The sequence below is a fragment of the Balaenoptera musculus genome, chromosome 2 (genome assembly GCF_009873245.2).
Source record: "Balaenoptera musculus isolate JJ_BM4_2016_0621 chromosome 2, mBalMus1.pri.v3, whole genome shotgun sequence".
Classification (NCBI taxonomy): Eukaryota; Metazoa; Chordata; class Mammalia; order Artiodactyla; family Balaenopteridae; genus Balaenoptera; species Balaenoptera musculus.
Genome location: NC_045786.1, coordinates 109,001,911 through 109,024,151, shown reverse-complemented (window position 1 = coordinate 109,024,151; position 22,241 = coordinate 109,001,911). Strand labels below are relative to the sequence as shown.

The following is a 22,241-nucleotide window of genomic DNA, read 5'->3' as shown; positions in this document are numbered from 1 at the left end:
AGATAAACCCACACACATATGGTCACCTTATCTTTGATAAAGGAGGCAAGAATATACAATGGAGAAAAGACAGCCTCTTCAATAAGTGGTGCTGGGAAAACTGGACAGCTACATTTAAAAGAATGAAATTAGAACACTCCCTAACACCATACACAAAAATAAACTCAAAATGGATTAAAGACCTAAATGTAAGGCCAGACAGTATAAAATTCTTAGAGGAAAACATAGGAAGAACACTCTTTGACATAAATCACAGCAAGGTCCTTTTTGACCCACCTCCTAGAGAAATGGAAATAAAAACACAAATAAACAAATGGGACCTAATGAAACTTAAAAGCTTTTGCATAGCAAAGGAAACCATAAACAAGACGAAAAGACAACACTCAGAATGGGAGAAAATATTTGCAAACGAAGCAACTGACAAAGGATTAATCTCCAAAATACACAAGCAGCTCATGCAGTTCAATATCAAAAAAAACAAACAACCCAATCCAAAAATAGGCAGAAGACCTAAATAGACATTTCTCCAAAGAAGACATACAGATATCCAACAAACACATGAAAAGATGCTCAACATCACTAATCATTAGAGAAATACAAATCAAAACCACAATGAGGTATCACCTCACGCCGGTCAGAGTGGCCATCATCAAAAAATCTAGAAACAATAAATGCTGGAGAGGGTGTGGAGAAAAGGGAACCCTCTTGCACTGTTGGTGGGAATGTAAATTGATACAGCCACTATGGAGAATAGTATGGATGTGCCTTAAAAAACTAAAAACAGAACTACCATATGACCCAGCAATCCCACTACTGGGCATATACCCTGAGAAAAATACAATTCAAAAAGAGTCATATACCAATGTTCATTGCAGCACTATTTACAATTGCCAAGACATGGAAGCAACCTAAATGTCCATCGACAGATGAATGGATAAAGAAGATGTGGCACATATATACAATAGAATATTACTCAGCCATAAAAAGAAATGAAATTTAGGTATTTGTAGTGAGGTGGATGGACCTAGAGACTGTCATACCGAGTGAAGTAAGTCAGAAAGAGAAAAGCAAATACCATATGCTAACACACATATATGGAATCTAAAAAAACAGTACTGATGAACCTAGTGGCTGGGGAGGAATAAAGACGCACATGTAGAGAACAGACTTGAGGACACTTGGGGGATGGGGAAGCTGGGATGAGGTGAGAGAGTAGCACTGACATATATATACTACCAAATGTAAAATGGATGGCTAGTGGGAAGGTGCTGCATGGTACAGGGAGATCAGCTCAATGCTTTGTCATGACCTAGACGGGTGGGATAGGGAGAATGGGAGGGAGGCTCAAGAGGGAGGGAATATGGGGATATATGTATACTTATAGCTCATTCACTTTGTTGTACAACAGAAGCTAATGCAACATTGTAAAGCAATTATACTCCAATAAAGATATTTTTTAAAATTAAAAATAAATTAACAAATAAATAATAAATGTTTCTTGAATTGCACTGCCTGGAGATTTGCTCCAGCCCACTGGGCTTGCTAGTGTTCTCTGATACAGCTTACATATTAATACTAACTACCATGCATTTAATACCTACCATGTGCCAGGCACTAAGTCCTTACTTATAGTATCAAATAATTATTATTAATAATTCTTAATAATATTTAGTAATAATTATTAATCCTCAAAAGAATACTTCAGGAGCGGTGTTTTCTTTCTTTTTTTTTACATTTATAAATGAGGAAACTGAGACTTAGAGAGGTTATATATATGGTAAGTAAAAGAGGTAGAATTTATATCTATAGTTTTGTTTTCTATCCTATAAGGTTTTGTGCAATCAATATAGTGCCTATAAGCAGTTCATTAGTATTTTTAGTGTACATTATTTCTGCCCCAAATCTTTTATTAACTAATAATGGAATCTAGGACAAGTTCTCAAATATCTCGATGGGTCTTAATCTCTTCACCTATAGCACCAGGAATTAGATGAAGTTAACTCCTTGGTCCCCTCTAGCTCTAAAATTATATGCATCTGTGAGTTACTAGACTTTCAAGCATTTGATTTTGCAACTCTATCTGCTTCTGCATTTCTATCTGTTTCATACTGTGATCACATCCAAACCACATAAAACAGTTTCCATTTCCATTAATTCTTCTCTTGAAACCACTGGACTTATTTTGAAATATGAAAAGTACAATGAATGGAGTCATATCACCAAAACCACAGAAGAGAAGCTCCTTCCTCAAACAGTCTGCGTCTTTCTCAACAGAGTTAATATCATTGGTTTAATTACCTATTAGATAAAAATACTCACTAGTGAGAGTATTTCTGAGGGGAGTAATGGAAGAACAAAATTTTAGGCTATCTAATGGTGGTACTAGCCCTTGTGCATATTTTGGTGGAGGGTGGGGGTAGGGAATTAAACACTAGTCCAAAATATATTTGTTATTTATAAAATTTACTAGTTGTAGAGTTTGGAAATATAAGGGGGAGGAGGGAGGAAGAAGAACCTGATCCAAATCCCTTTTTGCACTGATGAAATAGTACAGGGCGGCTGAAGGAGCCCTTGGTTCTTTTCTTGGTGAAAACCGATTGTGAATCACTTAACCTCTCTAAGTGTCAGTCTGCTAATCTTCAAAATTAGTGGGTTTGGATCAAGTAAGATCTCAGGTTGTTCCAAATCTGTGAATTAGCTCAAAGGGTATGAAAACCTGGCAAGAAATTGCTTTTAAAAGGCAGTAGCAAGTTTGAAAACTTATCCTTAACTTGAAGCAAAGAAAATCAGTTCTTAGGTTGAAGGTCATAGCCCCAAATGAATTAAGAACTAAAATTTAAGCCTATTTTTTTATAAGGCTACAGTAGCAATGAAAGCTTTAAAATTCTAAGTCTAACCTAAATAATGGATTCCTGAGCTTCACTGCTGAGCCACACAGCAGTTTTGATGTATTTTCTCCACTGGTGGTGCAGAGATGAAGAGGAAAGCAAGCAGGAAAGAAATCAGGACACTGAGGTCAGCACAGAGGCTGATCCTAAAAATTTCAGAGGTGGATTAGAGAGAGGAAAATAGAAAATGTAGGGCTCAGTCAGTTCATAAATGTATTACCTGTGTTGTAGGATTTTCTTATAATGCGATTGTCTTCTAGGATATGGTAACCAATTCTGTGTTCTTTCCAGCCATTCTCAACAACTGCACAAATGCAGATCATTCTGCCCGTCAGTCTTCATCTTCCCAGACTAAATAATATTAATTTTTGGCCTGTTATCATACATTCCATTTCACTGTGAAACTCGATGTTTGAGTTTTCCTTTCTGATCATTTTCTCTCCAGCAGGATTAGGTAGCTCATTTCCAAATTTTATTTTTTCCATGCTTAATATTTACCACCTCCCTACGTACCCAACACCATGCAAACATACTAGAATCGAGGCAGAGTGGGTGCATGGTGGGATGACCAAATATGAGAAGGTAATTTTTAATCAGTGTTTTAACACGGGAAACAAGCTTTGTTATGGAATAACAACACTTAAACAGAATAACTTAAATAGAATAACTTTGTTTATAGAATTTTTGTAATCTTTCCTTGAAATGGAGAAATGATTTGAAGAAGTACTCATCTCTCTACCTACGCCTCTATAGCACACATTCCGCAGAAAAAGGAACAGGGAAACATTAAGAAGTCACTGAATATTTAAATATTCAAGGTTCAAGGCTGGGGAGTAGTGTCAGCAAGAAGAAAGGCAGATGAGATGAAGGCAAAGTGTCACTGACTTTTGCCTCTTTCCCTGGAGAGGAGATTGCTGATATAGAGTCCTTCTGGCCTTCCCAAGACCGTCTGGCATGAAGATATAACTCCAAGGTAAGATTCCTGAGCAAGCAGCTTTATCCTAGAACTATCATCTGAATAGATTCTCTAGGCTTACTCCAGATCAGTTTCCCGAGGTTCTGTGGTTTCCTCCCCCACAGTAGCTCGATGTCCCCAAGCCGAGGCGGGGTCTTCCTGAAAGCCACTTATGCCAAAGCTGTCACTATAGCAAGGCTTCAAAATAACTCTAAATCTGACAGCCTCTGCCCCTCTAGATGAACACTGAGATTTTTTCAGAAATCCCTGGTGTGGTGGTACTCTAGAATTCAGTAGGGGGCTTTGGGAAGGAAAGAAATATGACATTAAAAGGGCAAAATGATGCTCTTGCTAGCCTTAATATAACAAATTGAGGGGACTTCCCTGGTGGTCCAATGGTTAAGAATCCACGATTTCACCGCAGGGGGTGCGGGTTCGAGGGTTCGATCCCTGGTCGGGGAAACTAAGATCCCGCATGCCACCCCATGCGGCCAAAAAAAACAAAACAAGTTGAGCAAACTAAGGGGTAAAAAGTTCTTGAATGCTTAATTTGTGCCATGAAGGGAGCTAAGTGGTTCATATACATTATCTCACTTAGTCCTCATAAAAAGTCACCAGGGTTTACAAGGTGAAAGGGGCCCAGAGTTAAGAGTCCAAAATCACAGAGCTGTTTAAGTGGTAGAGGTAGGATCGAAACCCACTTCTGTGGGATGCCAGAGCCCCAGTTCTGCCCCACTAATTTATAAGCAAGTACTTCAAAACCGTTTTAAAAGATGTTTAAGGATGAAGAAATCGCCTGGTCATGTGCAATAAATCAAAGTTCTTAGGAAACTTTATATGCTCTTCAGAACGACTACCATTGTTGCTTTGCTCGAGTCCTGCATTACTTTCAGATGCCCTTCTATACAGAGCTCAGCCACACAATTTTTAATAAAATCTTCCCTATAATTCAGTTTCTCGTATGCACATACACAGAGAGACCACACACATACACACACACCCAGACATACAAACACTACACGTATACACACTACACAGAAAAATACACACAGACCGCAGATACCACAGAGACCACACACAAATACACCACACATGCACAGATCACAGATACACACACACACACACACACACACATACACACACACAGCTCCACACACACCCCATGAATTTATACACACACTAGAGATACACACACTAGAGATACACACACGCCACAGAGACACACACCATATATGCACATACATACACACAAATGCACCACAGATATATAGACAGACTACAGACACATACACACACATATACACACACAAATAGACACACACAGGCCATACACACACAGTATCAGAAATCCTCCATGGGATTTTGTTTCTCCTTGTCTACTCAAGCCCCAATGTCTATCCAGTTTCCACCATATTCATCATCTCATTAACATCTCACCTCCCGCTACTGGCCTCTTCTCTCCATCCTACTCCTTCCCAGATAGGGAACACAAGCTCTTTTCTTTCCATTCCCCAGAGCAACCACCAACACAAGAAGTTGTGATTAATGAGGTTAAGGGAGACATTACATCATGTCAAACCATAACAAATGGATTAAAATTAAATATTAGACATTCCTCATTTTAAATCCCCTGTGTCATCTCTGCTTCTCAATAGCTCATTGACGCTTCCTCCTCTGCAAGCCTCCTAGCCTCCTGCTGTGTTTTCCTGGGGCCCCTCTCTGAAGACCATCCTCCCTCCTCCCCCTCTTCTCATGGTCCCAGGACCTTCACCCAGTCTCTTCCTTGGGTTCCCACTCTTTCACTCATCATTGCCTATCCATTCCATGTCCCAAAACTTCACTTTTTATTCCCAAACAGACTACCAAGGTATCTTCCTGAAGAGAACCATTTTTCTACTTTGGGGGAAATTTTTGCAACTCCCTTAGCTGGCAGAATTAATGTAGTTATGGTTTTAACAGCAATTATTTTATTTCTTCTCTCTGTATATTCTTAGGATGTTTTTGATTAGTGAAAAAAATCATTAGTAATTTCCATTGTTTTATCCAATTTATCAAAAACCAATTTGTTGATGTGACTCTGTTATAATAGCTATTTTCCAAAATATTCTCACATTTATATTTTCAATACTATAGGAGCAGTTATTCAAGAAATGGGATATTTTGGATAATCAAATACTCTATTTCGTGGAGCGTTATCAAAATACACTACACATGAATTACCAGTGTTCAAAGAAGTAACATAAAACATTTATAGGGTTCCCCACCTGCCACAGTGGAGGTATGGTGGGAGATGTTGATGAATATGAAATTTAACCCCTGTAAGCCTCACTTTCTCCTCTGTTTAAACATTTGCCTTTGTATGGAAAAAAATAAATTATTTTTATATAAAGTTTCTTGCATACAACAAGTACTGGATAAATATCAGTTCCTTGACTTCTCTCTGTCTTTCCCCTCCCCAAGTAAAAAAGAACTACTGCTATATTCTACCATACACTTTCCTCTTTCATTGATGATTTTGAAGGTACTTCACAATCTTACAGTGCCGAAGGTCTCCCATATGAATATCAGTTCTTACTGTTACGTGCTGAGTGTTAGAATACTAGGTAATAGCATTTACTATATATAATTAGCTCATGGGAGAAATCTAATTATAGCTCCCTATGATTACTAACTTGCAGCCATTGTTGTCATTTTTGTTATTCAATTTCGTTAGTAACATTGCCCTGACCAAGTCTTAGTCAAGTAAAACTGATTCTACACTGCCTTATTCAAGAATCTGTGCCCATCAAGAAGGGTCAGACTTCTGGTTAATGTCTAAATAGAATTTTTTTTTTTTTGGCTGAGCCAAGGTGGCACACGGGATCTTAATTACCCGACCTGGGATAAAACTTGTGCCCCCTGCAGTGGAAGTGTGTAGTCCTAACCACTGGATTGCCAGATAATTCCCTAAATAGGATATTTTTAGCTGCCTAAATTAATTACTTAATGAAGTCAGAATATTCCAAACTTATTTCTATTTCACATTAATTTCATTGCATCTGTAGTATTTCTATTTTTGATGCCCAAATTAATCTGATCTTAATTCCTCACACACAAAAAAGAAAAATATCTGATTTGTATTATTGTAAAAATATTGTTTGCCATTTTAAAAATATTGTCATTTTGACTATGAATATGCAAAAATTACTATTTTAATTTCTATATTTAACAATTTCTTTTGTTTCTTTTTTGTTGTTATTTTCAGTTTCTCATTCCAATTATGGATCTGATCAACTCTAATGATTACCTGCTCAATGTCTCTACTTTAATAAGAAACAGCGTTCACATTCCAACACCTGCCTCAAAAGTGATTGTTGCACTTCTTTTGTTCACGTCATTTATAATCGGCACTATCACCAATGGTCTCTACCTATGGGTGTTAAAATTCAAAATGAAAAAGACTGTTAATAATCTCTTATATTTTCATCTCATTCTCTCTTATTTTATTTCAACATTATTTTTGCCATTTCTGGCCATCTCCTACCTTCAGGACAATCACTGGAGCTTTGGAATGGTCACGTGCAAGGTCTTCAATAGCATTTTGTCTACAGGGATGTTTGCCTCTGTTTTCTTCCTCTCAGCCATCAGCATTGATCGTTATCTTCTCACTCTTCACCCGGTGTGGTCACAGCTGCACCGAACCCCACGCTGGGTTTCCAGCATCATCTTGGGAGTCTGGATATTTGCCACTGCCCTCAGCATGCCCTATGTGGTTTTCAGGGAGGCACATGATGACCATAAAGGAAGAGTGACCTGCCAGAATAACTATGCTGTGTCTACTAACTGGGAAGGCAAAAAGATGCAAACATTAAGAAAATGGATTCATGTAGCCTGTTTCAGCAGCCGCTTCTTGCTGGGCTTCCTTCTGCCTTTCCTCATCATCACCTTTTGTTATGAAAGAGTAGCCAAAAAGATGAAAGACAGGAGCCTCTTCAAATCCAGCAAGCCCTTCAAAGTCATGATGACTGCCGTTATCTCTTTCTTTGTGTGTTGGATGCCCTACCATGTATACCAAGGCTTAATTCTCACTAAGAACAGATCACTACTTTTCCAGTTGACTCTGATACTCACAGTGATAAGTACTTCTTTCAATACTGTCTTTTCTCCCACACTCTACCTATTTACTGGGGAGAACTTCAAAAAGGTTTTCAAGAAATCTGTTCTTGCTCTTTTTGAGTCAACATTCAGTGAAGATTCTTCGGGAGAAAGGACACAAAACCTAAATTCAGAAGCCGATATTTAAATTCTGGATCCCAGAGCAAAGAATGGATTCTTAGTCAATGATATCACCAGAGACAGACCCTCAACTTTTGTATAATATAGTCCCTATATTAGAGAGATACCTGGGCTGTACTATAGTTAGATCTATGAATATTATAAGGGCTGTAAAATGTGATGGATGATGTTGCAAATGTGATTTTTTTTTTACTTTTGTTGTGGTAAAATATATATAACATATAACACCATTTTTCATTGTACATTTTAGTGGCATGACCTAAATTCACAATATTTTGCAACCATCACCACTATCCATTTCCAAAATTTTTTATCACCCAAAAGAGAAACTCTACCCATTAAGCAATAACTCCTCTTTCATGCCCCCCCCCGCCCTTTCCCCTAGCTCCTCATATCCTCCAATCTGCTTTCTATCTCTATGAATTTGCTATTCTAGATATTCCATATAAGTAGAATCATACAATATTTCTCCTTTTGTGTCTGGCTTATTTAACTTAGCATAATGTTTCCAAGGTTCATCCATGTTGTAACATGTATCAGAACTTCATTCTTTTTATGGCTAAATAATATTCTGTTATATGTATATACCACATTTTGTTTATCCATTCTTCTGTTGAGAGACATTTGGGTTGTTTCCACCTTTTGGCTATTGTGAATAATGCTACCATGAACACTGGTGTACACGTGTCTGTTTGAGTCTTTGTTTTCAATTATTTTGAATTGCTGGGTCATGTGGCAATTCTATGTTTAAGTTTTTGAGGAATTGCCACTTTTTTCCATAACAGCTGTACCATGTTGCATTCTCATTAGCAATGTACAAAAGTTCTAGTTTCTCCACACTCTCACCAACACCTATTATTTTCCTTTTTTTCAATTATAGCCATCCTAGTTGGTGTGAACTGATGCAAATGTGATTCTCAACCTTTGATTTTTGAGGCTATAGGAATATCATTTTCTGAATACCAATAGCACCCATCAATCTGAATTTTCTGTCACGGAATTTTCTACCAAATAGACATTTAGACCAAGGTCTTTATTCAGATAGCACCTAAATTATTTAATTGGTATGAACAAAATTTAAAGTGGAGACGACAAGGCACTCATCTTGTCATCTCCATGTTAAAGAACAAAGAATTTATACTTTAATGTTTTAAGTATAAAGATACTTTAAATGTCTTTTTAATATTTATGGATTAAGCTGTCACAGAAATATGGGACTAACACAATTATAAATGTTTGTGAGCCTGCCTGGGTAATGTCACAGTACATTTAACTCTAAAATAGCAATAACAAAATTAACTTTGTTTCCCTGGTTTTCAAGTTTTGCATCAAGTTTTTGAAAAATATTACAGCACCTAAGTTATATAGGACCATATAGTATCAGTGACCTATTACCTTTTATATATTTAGTTAGTTCTATCTGTCGGTCAATACATATCAATCAATAGATAGTTCTATCTAGTTCAACTAATACAGAAGGCAGATATTTAGGCCACAACGCAAACTCAGTCCCTAAATATTTCAGTTAGCTTTGCACAAACAATTCCAAGCCACAGGCGTACATCTTCCTCAGAAATCCCCCAAAAGGATGATATTAATTACAAAGGGTTATAGAGAGGAAGGGAAATTAACTTTCATTACTAACTTTTCATAGTGGGAAAGTGATAGTAGTTCTATGCCCTAGAAATTCTGCTAATTGACTTGGCATCACTGCTTTCTTGGGCAACTAGAGGCTTGGCCTCTCTCACTTTGAATATAAGGGGCAAAAAATTTTGGGTAGATGAACAGTTTCATTGTTGGCCCCTATTTCAAGCTTTTGGAGCCTTGAATAGTGTCCCAGAGATGGAGAAGTAGGATGGAAGACCAGGCTGTGGCTCTGAGTGGCCCTTCAGCAAAAAGGGGCTGCTGCTCCGTCCCTCCACACACTCTCCCAGGGCCTGACAAGCCCACTGGAGTTTATGATGCAGGACTTAAGAAAGCAAGTTATTGGATGGAACATAATGATTCTTTGAAACAAGAATCCTACTTTGGAAACCTAACAGCCACAGAGCCTTTGGTCTCCCTCCTCATATTTGCTACAGTAACAAACAAGGAAGTGCTCTTTCCGGGCTCTTTTATGTACTTTGTTCCATCTCTCTATAGATTGTAAACTCCTCAAGGACAGAGAGAAGCCTATCAATCACACTATTTCTTTTCTATAGTACTATATGTAAGTGATATCCAGTAAAAGATACTTAATGAAAATTGAATATGGGTCATCACAGTATGTGATTTGAAAAAGGACTTTGGGTATAAAATAATAGGATTGAACCAGATTTTTATTTAAAAAAGATTTACATCACACTTACCTTGTGCCCAGGCATGGTTCAAAATGCTTTATAAATAGTAACTCACTTAATCCCACAGCAATTCTATGAAGTAGGTCACATTGTTATCACTATTTTACAGGCTGTGAAACTGAAGCACTTGCCCAAGGCCACACAGTAAGCAACTGGAAGAGCCAGTATTGCAAGTCCAAGCAGTCTGGTGCTAGAATCAATCCATGCTCTTAATCACCCTACCCACTGCCTGACCTCACTGTTAGGAGGCTGTGAGGCAGGGCTTCCAGCCCAGATATACATAGTCCATTTATTTCATCAGAATTCACTATATTGACTGCAAAAATCAAACAGAAGTGCCTAGAAAATGTCAGGATCCACATACAATGTAAAAAAAGAAAAAGCAATGAACTTGTAATCAGGAGATTTGGGTGGTGGTCTGGCTTTGCTTCTAGCTTGGTGTTTTACTTGGGGCAGGTTACCCACATTTCCTGGGCCTTACCTTCCTCGTCTATAATATGGGACATCTCTGAATGAGATTATGTATATGAAATTACTTCTAAAATATAAAACACTACGTAAGTATAAGATATTATTAGGACGGTTTTTTAAGAAGTCACTTCAATTTTAAAAAGTAGGGTGTAAACTTGAGAAAATTCTCCCCAAATGTATTTTTTAATTTCCCTTAACACTATGGTTTTTTAGAAAACCTGCTTGTTATGGTTGTGTTGATCTCATCAACATCCTCACTATGGTGAATTCTCCGGACCCAAGAGGTTTATAAACAAAGAATTAGTAGCTTTCCTTTGTGGAAATGGTGTGTGGAGACAGTGTATTAAAACAGTGTGCCTATTAGCATCAAATTATATGAACCTGCTTCATTATATTAGCCTCAAACTGACTCAAGAACAGAATATAGGGATGATTAGAGATAGGTTTCAAATGCCAGCTTATGTTCTTTCCTCAAGAAATGGCTCCTGGAGGAGCTTCAAGATGGCAGAAGAGTAAGACGTGGAGATCACCTTCCTCCCCACAAATACATCAGAAATACATCTACATGTGGAACAACTCCTACAGAACACCTACTGAACGCTGGCAGAAGACCTCAGACCTCCCAAAAGGCAAGAAACTCCCCACACACTTGGGTAGGGCAAAAGAAAAAAGAAAAAACAGAGACAAAAGAATAGGGACGGGACCTGCACCAGTGGGAGGGAGCTGTGAAGGAGGAAAGGTTTCCACACACTAGGAAGACCCTTTGCGGGCGGAGACTGCCGGTGGCGGAGGGGGGAAGCTTCGGAGCTGCGGAGGAGAGCGCAGCCACAGGGGTGCGGAGGGCAAAGCGGAGAGATTCCCGCACAGAGGCTCGGCGCCGACCAGCACTCACCAGCCCGAGAGTCTTGTCTGCTCCCCCGCCGGGGCGGGCGGGGCTGGGAGCTGAGGCTCGGGCTTCGTAGATTGGATCCCAGCGAGAGGACTGGTGTTGGCGGCATGATCACAGCCTGAAGGGGTTAGTGCACCACAGCTAGCCAGGAGGGAGTCCAGGAAAAAGTCTGGACCTGCCTAAGAGGCCAGAGACCATTGTTTCGGGGTGCGCGAGGAGATGGGATTAAGAGCACCGCCTCAACAAGCTCCAGAGACGGGCGCGAGCCGCAGCTATCAGCGCCGACACCAGAGACGGGCATGAAATGCTAAGACTGCTGCTGCAGCCCCCAAGAATCCCGTGTGCAAGCACAGGTCACTATCCACACCTCCCCTCCCAGGAGCCTGTGCAGCCAGCCACTGTCAGGGTCCTGTGATGCAGGGACAACTTCCCCAGGAGAACACATGGAGCGCCTCAGGCTGGTGCAACATCAGGACAGCCTCTGCTGCCACAGGCTTTCCCGGCACTCCGTACCCCTCCCTCCCCCGGGCCTGAGTGAGTCAGAGCCCCCAAATCAGCTGCTACTTTAACCCCAACCTGTCTGAGCAAACAACAGATGCCCTCAGGTGACCTACATGCAGAGGTGGGGCCAATCGAAAGCTGAACCCCAGGAGATGTGCAAACAAAGAAGAGAAAGGGAAATCTCTCCCAGCAGCCTCAGGAGCAGTGGATTAAATCTCCACAATCTACTTGATGTACCTGCATCTGTGGAGTACCTGAATAGACAACGAATCATCCCAAATTGAGGTGGTAGACTTTGGGATCAACGATAAATATATTTTTTTCCCTTTTTTCTTTGTCCGTGTGATGACAGGGTCTTGGTGCTCTGACCGGGCATCAGGCCTGTGCCTCTGAGGTGGGAGAGCCAAGTTCAGGACACTGGTCCACCAGAGACCTCCCAGCTCCACATAATGTCAGACAGCGAAAATCTCCCAGAGGTCTCAATCTCAACGCCAAGACCCAGCTCCACTCAACGACCAGCAAGCTCCAGTGCTGGACACCCTATGCCAAACCACTAGCAAGACAGGAACACAGCCCCGCCCATTAGCAGAGAGGCTGCCTAAGATTATAATTAGGTCACAGACACCCCAAAACACACCACCAGACGGGGACCTGCCCACCAGAAAGACAAGATCCAGCCTCATCCACCAGAACACAGGCACTAGTCCACTCCATCAGGAAGCCTACAAAACTCACTGAACCAACCTTACCCACTGGGGGCAGACACCAAAAACAACAGGAACTATGAACCTGCAGCCTGCAAAAAGGAGACCTCAAACACAGTAAGTTAAGCAAAATGAGAAGACAGAGAAACACACAGCAGATGAAGGAGCAAGGTAAAAACCCACCAAACCAAACAAATGAAGAGGAAATAGGCAGTCTACCTGAAAAATAATTCAGAATCATGATAGTAAAGATGATCCAAAATCTTGGAAATAGAATGCAGAAAATACAAGAAACATTTAACAAGGACCTAGAAGAACTAAAGAGCAAACAAACAATGATGAACAACACAATAAATGAAATTAAAAATTCTCCAGAAGGAATCAATAGCAGAATAACTGAGGCAGAAGAATGGATAAGTGACCTGGAAGACAAAATAGTGGAAATAACTACTGCAGAGTACAATAAAGAAAAAAGAATGAAAAGAATTGAGGACAGTCTCAGAGACCTCTGGGACAATATTAAACACACCAACATTCGAATTACAGGGGTCACAGAAGAAGAAGAGAAAAAGAAAGGGACTGAGAAAATATTTGAAGACATTATAGTTGAAAACTTCCCTAATATGGGAAAGGAAATAGTTAATCAAGTCCAGGAAGCGCAGAGAGTCCCATACAGGATAAATCCATGGAGAAACACGCCAAGACACGTATTAATCAAATTATCAAAAATTAAATACAAAAAAAAAATACAAAGAAAAAATATTAAAAGCAGCATATTAAATATTAATATTAAAAGGGAAAAACAACAAATCACATACAAGGGAATCCCCATAAGGTTAACAGCTGACCTTTCAGCAGAAACTCTGCAAGCCAGAAGGGAGTGGCAGGACATATTTAAAGTGATGAAAGGGAAAAATCTACAACCAAGATTACTCTACCCAGCAAGGATCTCATTCAGATTCGATGGAGAAATTAAAACCTTTACAGACAAGCAAAAGCTAAGAGAATTCAGCACCACCAAATCAGCTTTACAACAAATGCTAAAGGAACTTCTCTAGGCAGGAAACACAAGAGAAGGAAAAGACCTACAATAACAAACCCCAAACAATTAAGAAAATGGTCACAGGAACATACATATCAATAATTACCTTAAATGTAAATGGATTAAATGCTCCAACCAAAAGACATAGAGTGGATGAATGGATACAAAAACAAGACCCTTATATATGCTGTCTACAAGAGACCCACTTCAGACCTAGGGAACATCCAGACTGAAAGTGGGGGGATGGAAAAAGATATTCCATGCAAATGGAAATCAAAAGAAAGCTGCAGTAGCAATTCTCATATTAGACAAAATAGACTTTAAAACAAAGACTATTACAAGAGACAAAGAAGGACACTACATAATGATCAGGGATCAATCCAAGAAGAAGATATAACAATTGTAAATATTTATGCACCCAACATAGGAGCACCTCAATACATAAGGCAAATACTAACAGACATAAAAGGGGAAATTGACAGTAACACAATCATAGTAGGGGACTTTAACACCCCACTTTCACCAATGGACAGATCATTCGAAATGAAAATAAATAAGGAAACACAAGCTTTAAATGATACATTAAACAAGATGGACTTAATTGATATTTATAGGACATTCCACCCAAAAACAACAGAATACACTTTCTTCTCAAGTGCTGATGGAACATTCTCCAGGATAGATCATATCTTGGGTCACAAACCAAGCCTTGGTAAATTTAAAAATTGAAGTCATATCAAGTATCTTTTCCCACCACCATGCTATGAGACAAGATATCAATTACAGAAAAAAATCTGTAAAAAATACAAACACGTGGAGGCTAAACAATACACTACTTAATAACCAAGAGATCACTGAAGAAATCAAAAAATACCTAGAAACAAATGACAATGAAAACACGACAACCCAAAACCGATGGGATGCAGCAAAAGCAGTTCTAAGAGGGAAGTTTACAGCAATACAATCCTACCTTAAGAAACAAGAAACATCTCAAATAAACAACCTAACCTTACACCTAATGCAATTAGAGAAAGAAGAACAAAAACACCCCAAAGTTAGCAGAAGGAAAGAAATCATAAAGATCAGATCAGAAATAAATGAAAAAGAAATGAAGGAAAAAACAGCAAAGATCAATAAAACTAAAAGCTGGTTCTCTGAGAAGATAAACAAAATTGATAAACCATTAGCCAGACTCATCAAGAAAAAAAGGGAGAAGACCCCAATCAATAGAATTAGAAATGAAAAAGGAGACGTAACAACTGACACTGCAGAAATACAAAGGATCATGAGAGATTACTACAAGCAACTATATGCTAATAAAATGGACAACCTGGAAGAAATGGACAAATTCTTAGAAAAGCACAACCTTCCGAGACTGCACCAGGAAGAAATAGAAAATATAAACAGACCAATCACAAGCACTGAAATTGAGACTGTGATTAAAAACCTTCCAGCATACAAAGCCCAGGACCAGATGGCTTCACAGGCGAATTCTATCAAACATTTAGAGAAGAGCTAACATCTATCCTTCTCAAACTCTTCCAAAATGTAGCAGAGGGAGGAACACTCCCAAACTCATTCTACCAGGCCACCATCATCCTGATACCAAAACCAGACAAAGATGTCACAAAGAAAGAAAACTACAGGCCAACAACACTGATGAACATAGGTGAAAAATTCTTAACAAAATACTAGCAAACAGAATCCAACAGCACATTAAAAGAATCATACACCATGATCAAGTGGAGTTTATCCCAGGAATGCAAGGATTCTTCAATATATGCAAATCAATCAATGTGATACACCATATTAACAAATTGAAGAATAAAAACCACATGATCATCTCAATAGATGCAGAAAAAGCTTTTGACAAAACTCAACACCCATTTATGATAAAAACCCTCCAGAAAGTAGGCATAGAGGGAACTTACCTCAACATAATAAAGGCCATGTATGACAAACCCACAGTCAACATTGTCCTCAGTGGTGAAAAACTGAAACCATTTCCACTAAGATCAGGAATGAGACAAGTTTGCCCACTCTCACCACTATTATTCCACATAGTTTTGGAAGTTTTAGCCACAGCAATCAGAGAAGAAAAAGAAATAAAAGGAATCCAAATCGGAAAAGAAGAAGTAAAGCTGTCACTGTTTGCAGATGACATGATACTATACATAGAGAATCCTAAAGATGCTACCAGAAAACTACTAGAACTAATCAATGAATTTGGTAAAGTAGCAGGATACAAAATTAATGCACAGAAATCTCTTGCATTCCTATACACTAATGATGAAAAATCTGAAACAGAAATTAAGGAAACAACACTCCCACTTACCACTGCAACAAAAAGAATAAAATACCTAGGAATAAACCTACCTAAGGAGACAAAAGACCTGTATGCCGAAAACTATGACACTGATGAAAGAAATTAAAGATAATACAAATAGATGGAGAGATATACCATGTTCTTGGATTGGAAGAATCAACATTGTGAAAATGACTGTACTACCCAAAGCAATGTACAGATTCACTGCAATCTCTATCAAACTACCACTGGCATTTTTCACAGAACCAGAACAAAAAATTTCACAATTTGTATGGAAACACAAAAGACCCCAAATAGCCAAAGCAATCTTGAGAAAGAAAAACAGAGCTGGAGGAGTCAGGCTCCCTGACTTCAGACTATACTACAAATCTACAGTAATCCAGACAATATGGTACTGTCACAAAAACAGAAATATAGATCAATGGAACAGGATAGAAAGCCCAGAGATAAACCCACACACATATGGTCACCTTAATTTTGATAAAGGAGGCAAGAATATACAATGGAGAAAAGACAGCCTCTTCAATAAGTGGTGCTGGGAAAACTGGACAGCTACATGTAAAAGAATGAAATTAGAACACTCCCTAACACCATACACAAAAGTAAACTCAAAATGGATTTAAGACCTAAGGTAAGGCCAGACACTATCAAACTCTTAGAGGAAAACAAAGGCAGAACACTCTATGACATACATCACAGCAAGATCCTTTTTGACCCACCTCCTAGAGAAATGGAAATAAAAACAAAAATAAACAAATGGGACCTAATGAAACTTAAAAGCTTTTGCACAGCAAAGGAAACCATAAACAAGAAGAAAAGACAACCCTCAGAATGGGAGAAAATATTTGCAAATGAAGCAACTGACAAAGGACTAATCTCCAAAGTTTACAAGCAGCATATGCAGCTCAATATCAAAAAAACAAACAACCCAATCCAAAAATGGGCAGAAGACCTAAATAGACATTTCTCCAAAGAAGATATACAGATTGCCAAAAAACACATGAAAGAATGCTCAACATCATTAATCATTAGAGAAATGCAAATCAAAACTACAATGAGATATCATCTCACAGCAGTCAGAATTGCCATCATCAAAAAATCTACAAACAACAAATGCTGGAGAAGGTGTGGAGAAAAGGGAACCCTCTTGCACTGTTGGTGGGAATGTAAATTGATACAACCACTATGGAGAACAGTATGGAGGTTCCTTAAAAAACTAAAAATAGAACTACCCTATGACCCAGCAATCCCACTACTGGGCATATACCCTGAGAAAACCACAGTTCAAAAAGAGACATGTAGCACAATTTCATTGCAGCTCTCTTTACAATAGCCAGGACATGGAAGCAACCTAAGTGTCCATTGACAGATGAATGGATAAAGATGTGGCACATATACACAATGGAATATTACTCAGCCATAAAAAGAAACGAAATTGAATTATTTGTAGTGAGGTGGATGGGCCTAGAGTCTGTCATACAGAGTGAAGTAAGTCAGAAAGAGAAAAACAAATACCGTATGCTAACACATATATATGGAATCTAAAAAAAAAAAAAAAAAGGTTCTGAAGAACCTAGGGGCAGACAGGAATAAAGACGCAGACGTAGAGAATGGACTTGAGGACACAGGGAGGGGGAAGGGTAAGCTGGGATAAAGTGAGAGAGTGGCATGGACATGTATACGCTACTAAATGTAAAACCGATAGCTAGTGGGAAGCAGCCACATAGCACAGGGAGATCAGCTGGGTGCCTTGTGACCACCTAGAGGGGTGGGATAGGGAGGGTGGGAGGGAGGGAGATTCAAGAGGGAAGATCTATGGGGATATATGTATATGTATAGCTGATTCACTTTGTTATAAAGCAGAAACTAACACACCATTGTAAAGCAATTATACTCCAATAAAGATGTTAAAAAAAAGAAATGGCTCCTTGATATATATATAAAACTGAATCACTTTGCAGTACAGTTTAAACTTACACAACATTGTTAATTAACTATACTTCAAATAAAGAAATAAATAAGAAACTGTATTAAAATTTTAAAAGAAAGAACGAAAGGAAGGAAGGAAGGAAGAAAGAAAGAAAAAGAAAGAAAAGAAAGAAAGGAAGGAAGGAAGAAAGGAAGGAAGGAAGGAAGGAAGGAAGGAAGGAAGAAAGAAAGAAAGAGAGAGAGAAAGAAAGAAAGAAAGAAAGAAAGAGAGAGAGAGAAAGAGAGAGAGAAAGAAAGAAAGAAAAAGAAAGGAAGAAAAATGGCTCCTTGGTTTAGTGAGATGAATGGGCTGCCCAGCTGCTAACATATCTGAGAGGGGTTTGGTATAAAGCAGGATGGTATTTGCAACACAAAGCTGATTCCATATATCCTGAGAAACTAGGGGCAACAATTATTCACAAGTGTGGTTTATGTACCTGGCACTGTGGTAGGCTCTGAGAAAAGAACAGTGAATAAGACACAATCCCTGTCTTCACAGAGCTTAAAGCCTAGTGTGGTGGTTCTGAATTGGCTCCACATTATAATTATCTGGGACACTTTTAAAAATTACCAGTGTCTAGGCCTTACTCAAACCAGTTAAAACCAAAATCTCTAGGAGCAGGACCCAGGAATATGTTTTTGTTTTTTTTTTAAGTTCTCAGTTTGACTGTAAAATACAACCAGAATAGACGACCACTGTTTAATGGGAAAGAAAAAGGAGTAAACAGTCATTACAGTACAAAGGAGTAAGTGCCATGTTTGGAGTAACAGACAAAAGCCTCCAACCCAGGTTTCACCAGACAGAGAAGTTTTCCCTGTTGAGTGCTGCAGAACAGTGTTAAACATCTAAAGCAGGAGAAGGACAATAAGACAGAGGAAGCAGAATGTGTAAAAGCCCCAGAGGAAATGAGCACAGTGCTATAAAGCAGCACTACCCAAACTTGAATACTCATGAACATCACCTAGTGATCTTGCTGAAATGCTGATTCTAATGCAGGAAATCTGCAGGAGGCTGAGATTCCACATTTCCAATAGGATCCTAGGGGATCCATTGCTGCTGACCCAAAGCAAGAGTATGATTGGAGAATAGATGTGAGAAGCAGGTACGGCCAAGATGAGCTGGAAAAGTCAACCAGGCCTAGATCCCAAAAGCCCCTGCTAAGGAGTTTGGACTTGATCCTAGACTTTATCACGAGGGCAATAGGGAGCCACTGAAGGGTCTTTAGCCAAAGAGTGATAGAATTAGGTTTGCATTTTATTTTATTTTTAAATCAGTTTATTGATTGATTTATTTATTTTTGGCTGCATTGGGTCTTCGTTGCTGCACAAGGACTTTTCTCTAGTTGCAGTGAGCGGGGGCTACTCTTTGTTGCAGTGCGTGGGCTTCTCACTGCGGTGGCCTCTCTTGTTGTGGAGCATGGGCTCTAGGTGCACGGGCTTCAGTAGTTGTGGCATGTGGGCTCAGTAGTTGTGGCACGCAGGCTCTAGAGCGCAGGCTCAGTAGTTGTGGCGCACGGGCATAGATGCTCCGGGGCATGTGGGATCTTCCCTGACCAGGGCTCGAACCCGTGTCCCCTGCATTGGCAGGCGGATTCTTAGCCACTACGCCACCAGGAAATCCCTAGATTTGCATTTGAGAAAGACCACTCTGACACGTCAAACTAGAGGTGAGTGATCAAATGGGACAAAGTTGCAGTAATCTGGGTAACAGATGATGGGGCCTGAATAAAGAAAGTAGAAGAGGGGAATGGAGAAAAGTGGAAAGTCTTGTCCTATAAATTCTGTTGGTTGAGGGTTCAAGGGAGAGGGAGAAATTGAAGGTGACTTGTATCAGTTAGTGTTCTTGAATGCAAACAGTAGATTTCATTCTGGCTGGTTTAACCCAAAACTGGTTTATAAGAGGATATTAAGTAGTTCACAAAATTATTGGGATGTCTGGAGAAACATTCAAGGCTAAGCTTCCAGGGACAGTGCCTGACGCCTGACGCAGGCCATAAAACTATCCAGGTCAGAAATCTGTCTATTTCAGTCAATGGTACCAATTACTGCTGCTGCTGTCATTGGGCCCAAAATACCAGCAACTTTGTTTTACTGCAACTGCTACTGCCACCAATGCCACTTCTGCATCCGATCTTGAACCTCCTGTGCCTGAAAGCCCTACCAACTCTGATGTCAGGAAAATGGAAGTCCCATGCAGAGCCTGTTTATTCACATTGCTCACTCCCCAGCTTAATCTTGCATGCAACTATCTAATTGGCATGCCTGCATCCTAGCTGCAAAGGAGGTTAGGGAGCTGCATTCCGATTTCTACATGGAAGGGAAAAGGATACTTACTCATAATGTGGGAATTTCCCCAAATATAAAAGTTATTCAAAAGATGACGGGGTCCATTCACTTTAACCTAAAAAGCTTTTCGGAGTGATTAGCTTCAGAAAGAGAAGCTAAACTGCATTGTGCTGAGACGTGACAGGGAGGCGAGAATCCAGAGGCTTTAAGAGTAGCAACTCTCTTAAACTTAGAAAATTAAGGCGTTATTCCCCCTCCTTCTTCTTCCCACAGAAAGGAACTCTCACACATTCCACCAATTAGAGATGAATTTGTGTTAAGGGACTGCTATTAAAATGCAAATATACCTTTTAAGAAGGTTATGTTTCATTCACAAATTAATGGGAATTACTTTAATCAGCTTCACGCCAGCTGAGTGCAACTAAACACAGTACTTAGAATATTAGATTTTTGATTGTGGCCTAGAGGAAGGGAATCTTCTGAGTTGTAGGTCAAGCCTGGAGCAAATTTTGGAGATGCTAAAGGCAGCATAATACGTATAGGGAATTGCTATAAAAGAGAAAGGAGACGGAGAGTTATTCCGAAGAGAGAGTTGGTGACTAAGAAAAAACTTGCCTAGATGTGATATGGCCCTGAAAATCCGGTTTATGCCAAATTGTTTAAACTGCAGACCTTATCTTCCCTGCAGTTAAGCCCAGTCACCCCAGTTTAGTTCAGGCTTTCCAGCAGGTGGCTCCCCTTCCAAGTCCTGTCCTTCTTTTACTGGTGAAACCCAGCAGGACCCTGCAAGGTCCTCCCAGATACAAAATTGCCTCAGCACTCGCACCCCTATTTCTTTTTCTGTAGAAAAAATTTTAGTCTCCTAGGCTTTCCCTGAGTTCCAAAGAGCAGATTCAAACAGTTAGTAATTAGGGAAGTGAGTGAATGCAGGAAAGTAGTCAAGAAACAATAGTTCAGCCACATAACAGAGTCCTAGTTACTCCTCAAGGGATATGTATAAGAATCTGATGCATATCTTTGAGTTGTCCTGCAGGAACTAAGACTCCCACCCGGTGGAGGGTGGTGACTACATGCTGAGACTGCAGACTGGTTAGAACAAGAAGATTGATGATTGAGATTCCTGGAGCACCACCCTATCACCTCACCACCAACCAATCAGAAGAAAGTCACACACCCTGTAGCCTCTCCCCCCACACCCCCCAGTGTTGCCTTTAAAAACTCTTCCCTGAAAACCATCTGGCAGTTTCGGGGTTTTTTAGCGTGAGCTTCCTGTTCTCCTTGTTTGGCCTTGAAATAAATCTTTCTCTGCTCCACACTCTGAAGTTTCCATTTGTTTGGCCTCACTGTGCATCAGGCACATGGACTTGGGTTCGTTCGTTCAACAACATTGGGAGGGAAAGAACACAATGGTGGAAAGAGAAATCGTTTTCTAATGCTCCCTATTGTTTTCCTTGTCTCTTCCCTAAATTCTGAGCCCCCTGAGAATAAGAACAGCATCTTATTCCTCATATATTTCCACCACCTAGCTTGGTGTCTGGCATGATAAATAAACATTAATAAACAATTGGATAAATATGTGAATGCAGTTATTAATTAA

At 39.5% G+C, this 22,241-nt stretch overlaps 2 protein-coding genes across 2 annotated transcripts in view; one reads left to right on the top strand and one right to left on the bottom strand.

Moving 5' to 3' along the window:
- NUBPL (nucleotide binding protein like) overlaps positions 1–22,241 on the bottom strand; it is a 367,758-nt gene that overhangs the window by 333,962 nt on the left and 11,555 nt on the right. The window lies entirely within an intron of this gene.
- Positions 3,724–8,125, top strand: GPR33 (G protein-coupled receptor 33). Its single transcript, XM_036842437.1, has 2 exons — positions 3,724–3,861; positions 7,088–8,125. The coding sequence occupies exon 2, from the start codon at positions 7,103–7,105 to the stop codon at positions 8,123–8,125; it is 1,023 nt and encodes a 340-aa protein (XP_036698332.1). The 5' UTR covers positions 3,724–3,861; positions 7,088–7,102.

Excerpts from the sequence above, each read along its gene's own strand:
- GPR33 (XM_036842437.1), top strand. The coding sequence starts at position 7,103 with ATGGATCTGATCAACTCTAATGATTACCTGCTCAATGTCTCTACTTTA.